Consider the following 12,164-nt stretch of genomic DNA (forward strand, 5'->3'; position numbering starts at 1 on the left):
ATGATGCAAGGATGAAATGGTTTGAGCTCTCAACGAATGATACGATCAAGCTACTCATCGAGAGCCCCCCCTGATAGTACGACAATTGATCCTATAACCCGGTCTCCCAACTACCATCATGAGACCGGTAAAATAGAAAACCTATCAAGGGCAAACCTTTGCCTTGCACATGGTCCACTTGAGCTAGATGATGACGATCTTGACTCCCTCAAGTTGGACCACCTTTCTTGATTGTGTTGACTCGATGAAGACTAGTTGATTGCTCCCCCATACTCCACTATGGGTGAGCCACTCTTCCGCACATCTTCACAAGTCCATTGTCACCACAAAGGACGGCAAGCTTCAAGCATTTGATCTCTTCGTGATGCTCCACTTGAACTTGCACACCGCAACCTTACCCCACAAAGAACCCTCACGAAGACCATGGGTTAGTACACAAAGCGTAATTGACAATGCTTATCATACCATGGGATCACTGGATCCCTCTCGGTACATATTCTACGCTTTGTGGGTTGATCAACTTGATTCACTCTTTGACTTAGTCTTGATCAACCTCTCACAAGACCAATCTTTAGGTAATTCCTTGAATAGCATCTTGGTCGACACAAACTCTCCTTGAAACCAACACATGTACTCCAAGAAAAGCCTATGGACAAAGCCTTCAAATATAACTCAAGGCAACCATTAGTCCATAGAGATTGTCATCAATTACCAAAACCAAACATGGGGGCACCGCATGTTCTTTCACCGCCTCCTCGAGTTCGCCTGTCTTGACGTAGTCGACGGAGCTCTGTGTAAATTCCTGCCTTCTTCTTAGGCCGGTGAGATTAGGGTTTCTCGTCATGTGGTGTCATTTGGTCTCAGGTGCTTCAGATATATGCAAGAGTATAACGGCGACGAATGCGGCTCCAGGACACTGGTCTTAGGGGCATGTCCACGAAGACTTCCAGGCTATCATCGACAAGGTCAAGCCGCCGGCTCCGGTAAGGGAGCGGCGACAGCAGGGCGTCGGTGGCTCATTCTGGCAGCAGTAGTCATCGTTTGGTGGTCTCAGAATCTTAATGTTATTTTTTAAAATATTTGAGATGCTTCGCATTTTCGGTGAACTTTTATAATGGATCTGATCTCGCAACAAAAGGATAACCAAGTAAAAATAAGATTCCACCATTTTCACATGCTGATGAGATGCACGTGCACTGCGTTGTAAAAGAAGTAAACAATGATGATTTCACTACAACCGTGAGCTATCATGCATATGTGATCGTGGAAACTTGAGAGGAGATCTGAACACAGAGAAAAACTCATCCAAGATCACCATCCTTGTACATTGCTAACAAGAACAAAGAAGGAGCAATGCTACACACACGAACATCTCTTTTACGGGGTTCACAGAGAGGTTGAGGTGGGCTTTTTTGATTGGGTGTAAATCAGGCTGAGGAGCCCACCCTAACTAAAAATCGGTGAAAAATAATAATACCTTTCCCTTCCCTTCATTTTATCCAACCAAAAACTCCCACCTAAGCCCTCACGTAAATTCCCAAAGGATCTACTCCCCCCGATTCAAAAATGGTATCGTGGCTTTAGTTTAGATTTAAACTAAAGTTGAACTAAAGTCACGACAGGTAATGTGCGTTTGGTGGGAGGAGATGTTTCCATCGACAACGAAGACGCCCATGACTACTTCATTAAACTCAAGATGGTATCGGCTCAGTTTCTCAGAAGTGTTCATAGAGCTAGAATGTGCAATGCGTGCGTTCATAAGGAGGGTATATATGTGTATGTATGATCTTCTGTGTCCTGTCTCCGTCTCTACTGTGTAAAAGTTACTAGGACGCTGAGCATTCTAGAACAACAACGTCGCGGTTCAAACCCCTCCTATGTTATCTTTTTTTGGCCTAATTATATGGATATATACAACAGAATTATATATATAAAAACAAAGAGTTGGACTATTCTTCCACCACCACCACCACCAACCCCGCTTATATAAACGCCGCTGGCGGAACAAGAAACAGCACTTGCCATGGCTGATCTCGAGCGTCTCAACATCTCCTGCAACCTGACACGCACGCCGGCGCCGCTGCGCCCTTCGTGCGATCCGCCACCGACCCTCCTCGCCGCGCTGGTGGTACTTGTCTTCTGGCTTTGGGGGAACCTGCACCCTTTGCCTGACGGGGCGCCCGACCCCCGACCAGATCCCGGCGATTCCAGAGGACGCTGACGAGGCTGAGGTGGAAGCCGCTGCCATACCTCCCGATGGCGCTGGCACGCCTCCTCGAAGCGAGCGCGAGCCGTACGGCGACGGCGGGGGCGCCTCAAGCAGCGGCAGACAGGAAGCAGCCCCGGCCGCGGCTGCACACTTCCGGAGGGATCCGTCGTCAATCCGGTACCAGGAAGCAGAAGGCGCCGCTGCCCTCCCTCCAGCTGGTACGCCTCCCCGAGGCGAGCGCGACCCCTACGGCGCCGGCGGGGGCGCCTCATGCAGCGACAGGCAGGAAGCAGCCCCGGCCGCGGCTGCACAATTCCGGAGGGATCCGTCGTCAATCCGGTACCTGGAAGCAGCAGGCGCCGCTGCCCTCCCTCCCGCTGGCAAGCCCTACGGCGCCGGCGGGGCCGCCTCGAGCAGCGGCAGACACGAAGCAACCCCGGCTGTGGCTGCACACTTCCGGAGGAATCCGTCAATCACGTACCATGAAGTAGCAGGCGCCGACTCCGTGGACATGATCCGAGGAGGCTCGTGCGAGTGCGATGCAGGGGCTTGTGTGGAAGTGGAACGCCGAGCCTTCGTCCATGCTACATTCGACAGGTGAGCCTTTTTTTAAGTTGTTCTCAAATTTTGGAAACCAATTAAGCCTTCGTATTCTACTACTCCTACTAGTAGTTATTTGGTAGGGGTGAACTGGTGCTTGTAGCTCGTTTTTTTGTTTCCTTAATAGAAATCGGAGGGGGGAAATGTGGCAGTATGTCATTTGAGTTATTCCTTTTTCTCCCGATGATTTAAGGTATTCCAGATTGTTCCTAACAGTGTGATGTCTTGGTCTTTTAACAGATCTGGTGAGGCTGCTGGTATCCTTCAGAAGATGGTGGATGGTTTTGGGACAATACTTCTCAGCGCAGATGACGTCGAAGAATCCACAATTCATCTAGCAAACAGACATCTCGTTGAAGCTCTGGAATCAGCACATGCCATCGGATGCACGGCTGATTTTCTCTCTCAGATGCTTGACGGCTGGGGCTGTAAGCTGGAGGGGGATGCGCGAAGGATATGGCAGGGTGAAAAGTGTAGAGAATACATTTTCCTGTTCAGCAATGCATATGATGTTTTGCTGATTATGCGTGGTCGAGGAGCAACCTTTTCAAACGTAGAACTAGAGAGTAGGCTCAGTGCGATGTTCCGTCGATACAAGACCAGCTACTTGGATGAGTGCTGGGCGCCTCTGATGAACTACCTAGACCGTTTGGATAAGTTTAGTGATGAATTTTGTATCATCTGCAGACGTCAGATGACACTGAAGGTTAATGCTAACCTCAGGTACAAGCTACGGAAAGAGATTGTGGGTTTGATTGTTCCACAGTACCAGGTTTCATTCTTGGCCCAGAGGAAGAATCAGAGTCGCCTCTCACGGGCGCTACATTGCCGAAAGCGAGTCATGGCAGGAAAACAAAAGATGTGCACTGCCGAGGAATTGGAAATGGTGATAAATGATTTGTTTGAAGGATGATCTGAACCTAGTCCTAGGGCACCGGTTTACTCATTTGTTCTAGTTCTAACGTCCAAACGTTCCACGTGTATATACATTTTGAGGCGAATTGCATTGTGTGTATATATAATTCTTTTATCCGTGCGTCTCATCAGGTGTCCCCGGCCCCGGTACGTACTAACCTTGTTGTGATTAGGCTTGTACCTTGTGGATTTGGGGCTATTGTTTGTGGTGCTGCCCCCGGCCCGGTGCGAACCTCTTTATTTTCCGTGATTTTATTGCTTTCCTTTTGAATTGTATAAACTTGGTATACTTGATGGATGTGGTTTATATATAAAGCGGGAGCGAGCCTTTTCCATCATAAGCGTTGAAAAATGAGCGGGAGAAAAATCAGCACAACCAAGCATGACGTACGTGTTCGGCAAAACACAATGTCTACTCGTATTTTACTTTGCGTTGAACCGTCGACCCTCACCTTGCCGTCCAGTGAGCCGTGCGGAGAAGGGGAAAAAGGACGAAAACAACGAGTATCTAGATGCAACAGGGGCTCGTCGGCAATAGAGCATAGAAAATGGAATCACCTCGCTGAACGGAACCTGTTGGTGGCTTGGTGCCCGACGGTCTCGGGCAACTGCTGCTGCCTGGCGGTAAACATGCCGGCCTCCGGCCGCCCGCCCTGGGTGTGAAGAATGCGCAGAGGAGAGAAGAAAAGACAAGTGTGTATTAGGATAAGGCTCATGCCCGTGTGGGTAGGGAACAAGAGGTGATCGTTGTTGCTTGCCTGTGTACACACCTAGTTGTACCAGAGAAGATGCTTTGTACCAAATCGAAGGAGAAAGATGCTTTGCTTATACTAGTTCAACCAGCACATTACAGTAAGATAAGATTCCCCTGAGCCGGTATTGGTGGCGTCGGCCTCGCGTGCCCACCCAGCGTCGCTGTGTTTGTTTTTCATAGACAGAGCTATTTGCCTTTTTGTTTCTGTCATTTGAAAGTCAGTTACTTTCTTCGAGAGTTAACAGTAATTTTTGCAACTTTATGGGAATTTTGGAGAATAATTTATAAACTTTTGGCTGAGTTCAGTCCCATATTTAAATTTCCATGGCATATAGCTAATTGCGAACAATTGGATTTTAGCACAAGCCCACCCATCTACCAACACAATATGCCACAACTTCCGTATGAGATTTCAAGATATCATCCCCTACTGAAAATATATTATCCAATGAATTTCATCCACACTGGTAAATCTAATGAATTTCATCCAAAATTTTAACTGAAATATTGCTTCCTTAATATAGTTGAGGCCGTGTCATGTTTCCATGATAAAGGAAAAGAATATTGATATCAAGTGGGTATTAATTAATTTATGCCTTTTTCAAGTTGAATGGGGTTTTATCTAAATTATATCCAATAAAAAGAAGTATTCAATGAGTTCCACTTCCACATAAACAACATTGAGGATTTTAGGAGGTTCCTCATCTCCTTGGATAGCAAGTACAACTATTTATTTTTGGTGTTTCGTGTTCCTTATCCATAACTAAAGATAGAAAATAACTAAAAATGGGAAATAAAATCTACTAAGTGATAAACCCAACAAATGCACACGAGAATATTCATCCTACATGCTCTGCGGCAACGGCACCATAAAAAAGCTTGATAATCATCAAGTGCAAGAAATTATCGTATAACTTTTCAATGATGGAGGTGGTAAGTATGGAGTGTTGAACTCACAAGGAGCTAAAGGTAGGATTAGTATTCTCATGTCCTATCTGCCACTGATACAACCCTATGCACAATAAGTGTTTGCTTCACTTTGCAGATATGGAAGTATAGTTTTGACGCGTAATAAAGAACTTGCAAATAAAAGTTAGGCGATGTATAAATAAAGTTAAAATAAAATAAAGATAGTGAGCGTGAAAAAATGGCTGTAGGATGTGTGTAATTGTCTCTAGGCAATTAGCTAAATTATTATATCAATTATTATCATTCCAGTTTTATATATGGGAGAGACTTATACTAAAATACCATGCGTACTTGGAGTCATATGTTCTTATAATTGGAACTATTAGTAAGCACACCCAAATACTAACACGTTCATTAAGAGAAACCCAACCATTAAGATATACTAGTAGATACCCCGCGCGTTGCTGCGGAAATTTGTAGTCTTTTATTGAGCATATCTTTAGAGCATAACACAATTGGTAAACTGGTAATTGAATGTGTCAAAGGGCTGAGTGCGACTGCAAGTAAACAAAAGATTTTCCATGTGATCGATCAAACAAAGCTGTAAACCCATTAGCTTACCAAAATATATTCATGAAAAAAAAACAATGTACTGTAAAGATATCCCAACATTCTATAAATCCCCTTCTAAAGGAACAAACAATATTTTTGAACTGCTTCTATTTTCCATTGAAAATGAAACCCATGAGCCTAAAGAAAGGAAACTAACAGTGGAACTTGGGGATATAGTTTAGAAAGGTGAAAAAAGGTTGGATACATCACATACAACTATAGATCACAAATTGAGCATACAACACAACGCACAAGCAAACCCATTTTATTAAAATGGCCACCAAAGAATCGTGTTTGTGGAAAATTTCAAACATCACTTGCAATCAATTAAATAATAAACATAGCACTCCATAACAAAGCTCTCTAGATCTGCATAAAAATCAATGAGTCAGGAAATAGTAAATTGTGCCATGTCCTATGTTGGAATCGAAAGCATAAATAAGCTTGACCTTGAACGGAACCTTAAAAACCTAGCATATCAAAGCAATTGAGGGAGGTCTTGTTCAACAATATTAGGATATTAACCCGACCCCAGGAAGTTGACTAAATATTGACTTTTAGATGTCGACAAACAATGTATGGGAAATAGCAAGGGAACGTAGCATGATAAAATGCATTCTGGGACAAATAAATTGGTCTTGGATAACAAAATAGTGAAGATAGAAATACTGTATCAAGAGCAAATTTTATACTACACATGCTTCTCTGCTCCTATTGCTTGCCTTCTCATCATCAATTGGGTGAAAGCAAAAACATAACCCAACATTAGATTATATATTATTTCAACAAAGAGGATTTTACAAAGGAATCTGCAAACAAAGCCCAGAGGGGCCCTAGGCATGTGTAGAAAGAACTATAACCTGTAGAAATAGCCTGGCTTCACAAATGTTGCAAACTAATCACCATCAGCTTATATGTAACCACATCCGGAGAAAGGGAGAGAACAACAACAAACATGTGAGCAAAATTTAACAAAAACTCCAGCCACAAATCTTTCAAAAATAAAGGTGCTGAATTGCATATTAGAATTTCATTAGTTCTACCTGAAAGCACCTCCTAAGTCCTTATCCAAGCAAACCAACCAAACTCTCTGCAAAATAAGTTGAACCATAAATGAAATAATCATATATAAACTAAAGAGAGAAAAATTGAACAAATTAACACACACAAAATCTGGATGGTGGATGATAAAACCTCCCATGCAGTATTGTGATGAATTTTCCAATTTGCACATTCATACATTTTAGCATTTGTACATGACCACAGGCCACACACCAATACCAATCAGTACAAAGAATTGAAAAAGTATGGTGTATTTACAGTACATATCAGCCCGTACAACAAAGATCTGGACACATATAAGACCGGAACGACAATCTAAATTTACAGTAAGTATGCATCTCTTCCACTAAAAGAACACAGATGCCCTGAGGGGAACAACACATGCATAAAGATCTGGACAACCATAGTACGGGACGACCTCATCTTCCTGCTCCTACCTTTGGCAATAGAGGGACTATTTCGATTGGGATCCGGCGTACATATCCATGCTTGGCACCGGTCTGGATCCATCACGCCGCCGATCTGCGATTGGGGATCGGCGCGCTCACCCTTCGCAGCGCCAGCTACTCCGATTGGAAATCAGGCCTTCCACCCAATCTAACTAAAAAACACCGTTCAGATCTGTGGACATAGAAAGGAAGGAGAGCCCCCACCTCTAACTCATGCGGTGTTGAAGGAGGTCGCTGATGGTGGCACGCATGGTTCACCGGGAGGTCAGGTCAGCGATCATGGGGTGCCCGGAAGGCGGCAGGCCGCAGGTCTCTAGGGTCGATGGCCAGAGAGGCTTGGCCGGCAGCAGCGTCACAAATACAGATGTGGGAGAAGAATTGGGAAGATAAATACTGGTGGAAGGGAGATGAAAGGAACAGTCGCACGAAGAAATATAAGAGGAAGGGGCGGGAATTTGTGCGATGGTGGTAAAAGTATCAAACGCTTCGTTTCTCATTAAAAAAAGAAAAAACTGTTTTTTTTAATTAAGAAAAAAACTGTTGAAAAACTGTTGAGATGGAGCGAGCGAGACGGCTGGAAATAAACGAAGCGGTATCTATTACTTAGCGGTGGCAACTCCCAGTAATATCTTCAACTTTCTATCGGACGACTGCACAGTCTTGAGCTATACTGCATCAACGGCTAAAACAATTCAGATGACGTGGCTTGATGAGAAGGCAGGAAAATCACCTAGTGGGGTGCTCCTATTTAGATATAGAAGATTGGCCCCCTATAATCCCATATGCATTAATTTCTATGGTGTGGCGAGATATTTTAGTAAATACTGCAACCTTATGTATAGTCCTATCAACATAATAGTAACCTATAACACCCCGGATGTAATTTACCTAATATGTACTCCAACTCTTGCCGTTTCCGGCGCTAAGTTATTTTATTTCCTCGGGTTCGGGTTTTTGTCTCCATGTGTTGTTGTCGTTGTCATGCATCTCATATCATGTCATCATGTGCATTGCATTTGTCTACGTGTTCATCTCATGCATCCGAGCATTTTCCCCGTTGTCCGTTTTGCATTCCGGCGCTCCTATCTCCTCCGGTGGTCCTTTCTACCTTCTTTTCGTGTGTGGGGGTTAAACATTTCCGGATTGGACCGAGACTTGCCAAGCGGCCTTGGTTTACTACCGGTAGACCGCCCGTCAAGTTGCGTTTCATTTGGACTTTGTTTGATACTCCAACGGTTAACCGAGGGACCAAGAAGGCCTCGTGTGTGTTGCAGCCCAACACCCCTCCAATTTGGCCCAAAACCCGCCTAAACCCTCTCCATCATCTAGAGCGTTCGATCACGATCGCGTGGCCGAAAACCGCACCTCATTTGGACTCTCCTAGCTCCCTCTAAGCCTATATATATATACCCTCTCCCGAGATTCACGGTTCTTCTTCCCCGAAACCCTAGATCCATCTTCCCCGCGCCGCCGGACGCGTCCGAACCGGGCCAGACGTGTCCGACTTGCCCCGCCGCCACCACGTGTCGCCGCCCCATTGGTCCGGCCGCATCTCCTCTACCGCAGGCCCGCCGAGCCTGCCGCGGGCCCTCCCCGACCTGGCGCGCCGCCCGCCTGCCGCCCTTACCGCGCCGCCCGCTCGCTTCGCGCCCTCCACCGCGCCGCCATAGCGCCATCGCCGGCCGTCGCCTCGCTCCTCGCCGGCAACGCCGACTAGAGGCGCCGCTCTCCGCCGCACCTCCTCGCCGCGCCAGCCTCGCCGTCCGGAGCTCCTCCGCGACGTCGTGCACACTCCGGCGAGCTCCGACGGCCTCTCCTTCCTCTCCCCCGAGCTCCGGCGTCGTCCCCGCCCCTGGTGAACAGTGTTTCCGGCGACCTCGACTTCCGCGCCGATCCGGATCTGGATCTAAAGATTTTGGATTGGTTGACTTTTGCCCCAAATCCTAATTATTTTGTGTTTTTCATCATTCTATAACTCCACATCCGTAGCTCCGTTTTGCGCATGTAGCATATCAAAATGTTCGTCTCAGAGAGTACATCATTTCATATCATTGCATCATTTTCATTTGAGCTCATCTTGATGCCCTAAATGCTGTTGGGAGAGAGCTATTTGAGTTAATTGTGAGATCTGCTGCATCAAATAGCTATTTGTCATTTTTGCCATGATTAATGTGTGCATGATATGCCCCCTGCGCTCTACATGTGTTTTGTTATATCCCATGCCATCTTTAAAGAGGTGCTATCCATGTATTTTTGTGATGTGTGTGGCGACTAGCACAAGCTTGCAAAGTAGTGCATTTGTTAATGCTGATTTCAGAGACTTAGAATTTCACTAAGTCCTTGATCTGTTTTTATCAATATGCCATATGTTCATGTTGTTTCCTAGTGATCCGTGCCTCTTTTGAGGATGATCAGTAAGGATGATTGGTAATCTTGTGGTGCTCTACCCATCCATGTCTTTATTTGCATTTATGGAGCACCCTAGCTTGAGTCAATCGAGCTCTACTTTTGCTATTTCGTGAATCCTGAAAGATTGTCTACTTGTTAGCGATTTTGCCGAGGATGTTGTTGTTGATCCGTGCATGCTATGTTGTTGTTCTTGCCATGTCTAGCTTATATGATATGTATTCTTGATGGGTGTATGCTTAGTTTGTCATGCCTTGATCTGTAGTGAATGCATCGAGCTCGTAAACATGTCTACTCGTGGCTTGCTCTGTGACCTGATTATGTTTTTGCCATGTTCACATGCTTGCAATTGTATTTTCTGATCCCTTTTGGCTCAAGGTCACTAAGGGGCTTTTGTTAATCTCTTTGAGTAGCTTCATTTCATGCCTTTCTTTGCCATGTTAAGTTCCTGTAGAATATAGTTTTCATGCTCCAAAGTGTGCTACCTGATCTGAAATTTCAGACTAGTGTTAATTTCACTAAGTCTGAAACCTGTTTACCAATTGCATTTTTTCCATGCTTGTTTGAACCTGCTAATGAATGAATTGGCCGTAGCTCAGTGTTTATCTTTTGTCAAGCATTATGAGTGGATCCCTGCCATGTATTTTGTTGCCATGTTTGAGTGCTGTAGCATAATTATCTTGATGCATTTAGATGGCTACTTGCTGTTTATCGCAGACCGGTGCCATATTTGTTTTGCTTGCCATTTCCAAACCGTGCATCCGATTCCGGTGATCTTTATATCGATTTCAACCAAAATCACATCACCTTTCCAGTGGCACACTTGGATTTCCAAGTTGAGGCCAGGCTCATTCATTCCTTGTCAAATCTTGCATATGCCTCACATATCGCATCCCGCATAGCATACCATGTTTGCATCATGTTGTTTGAGCTTTGCACGTGGTTGATTGTGTTATTTTTACTTGTTTGTCTTGTTTGGGTAGAGCCGGGAGACGAGTTCGCTAATGAGGAGCCCGTTGAGTTTGCTTACAAGGATCAAGTCAACTCTGACAACTTTGCAGGCAAGATGATCATACCCACGAAATCACTTCTATCTTTGCTTGCTAGATGCTCGCTCTTTTGCTATGCCTATGCTACGATACCTACCACTTGCTTACCATGCCTCCCAAATTGCCATGTCAAACCTCTAACCCACCATGTCCTAGCAAACCGTTGATTGGCTATGTTACCGCTTTGCTCAGCCCCTCTTATAGCGTTGCTAGCTGCAGGTGAAGATTGGAGATCGTTCCTTTTTGGAACTTTGTTTATTGTTGGGATATCATTATATTATCTTGTTATCTTAATGCATCTATATACTTGGTAAAGGGTGGAAGGCTTGGCCTTTTTCCTAGTGTTTTGTTCCACTCTTGCCGCCCTAGTTTCCGTCATATCGGTGTTATGTTCCCGGATTTTGCGTTCCTTACGCGGTTGGGTGATAATGGGAACCCCTTGACAGTTCACCTTGAATAAAACTCCTCCAGCAATGCCCAACCTTGGTTTTACCATTTGCCACCTAGCCTCTTTTTCCCTTGGGTTTCCGGAGCCCGAGGGTCATCTTATTTAACCCCCCCGGGCCAGTGCTCCTCTAGGTGTTGGTCCAAACTAGAGCCCCTTGCAGCGCCAGCTCGGGGAAACTCGAGGGTTGGTTTTAGTTGTACGGATTGCTTATCTGAGTGTGCCCTAAGAACGAGATATGTGCAGCTCCTATCGGGATTGGTCGGCACGTTCGGGCGGTGTTGCAGGATTTGTTTTATCTTTGTCGAGGTTGTCTTGTAGAACCGGGATGCCGAGTCTGATCGGAATGTCTCGGGAGAAGGTATATCCTTCGTTGACCGTGAGAGCTTGTCATGGGCTAAGTTCGGACTCCCCTGCAGGGATTTGAACTTTCGAAAGCCGTGCCCGTGGTTATGGGCAGATGGGAATTTGTTAATGTCCGGTTGTAGATAACTTGAACCTTAACTTAATTAAAATGAATCAACTGTGTGTGTAACCGTGATGGTCTCTTCTCGGCGGAGTCCGGGAAGTGAACACGGTGTTGGAGTAATGTTTGTCGTAGGTTGTTCTATAGTTCTTCGTTCGTGCTTTGCCCCCTCTTCTCGCTCTCTTTTTGCGAACAGGTTAGCCACCATATATGCTAGTCGCTTGCTGCAGCGCCACATATTACCTTGCCTTACCTATAAGCTTAAATAGTCTTGATCGCGAGGGTGCG

General features: G+C 45.4%; 1 protein-coding gene across 1 annotated transcript; it reads left to right on the forward strand.

Annotated features, from left to right (window-relative positions):
- Nucleotides 1-722: 722 nt before the first annotated feature.
- On the forward strand, nt 723-4,473 carry LOC125535162. The gene is made up of 2 exons (XM_048698209.1): nt 723-2,806; nt 3,050-4,473. The coding sequence occupies exons 1-2, from the start codon at nt 2,721-2,723 to the stop codon at nt 3,720-3,722; spliced, it is 759 nt and encodes a 252-aa protein (XP_048554166.1). The 5' UTR covers nt 723-2,720; the 3' UTR covers nt 3,723-4,473.
- Nucleotides 4,474-12,164: the final 7,691 nt, after the last annotated feature.

The sequence above is a fragment of the Triticum urartu genome, chromosome 2 (genome assembly GCF_003073215.2).
Source record: "Triticum urartu cultivar G1812 chromosome 2, Tu2.1, whole genome shotgun sequence".
In the NCBI taxonomy this organism is placed as follows: Eukaryota; Viridiplantae; Streptophyta; class Magnoliopsida; order Poales; family Poaceae; genus Triticum; species Triticum urartu.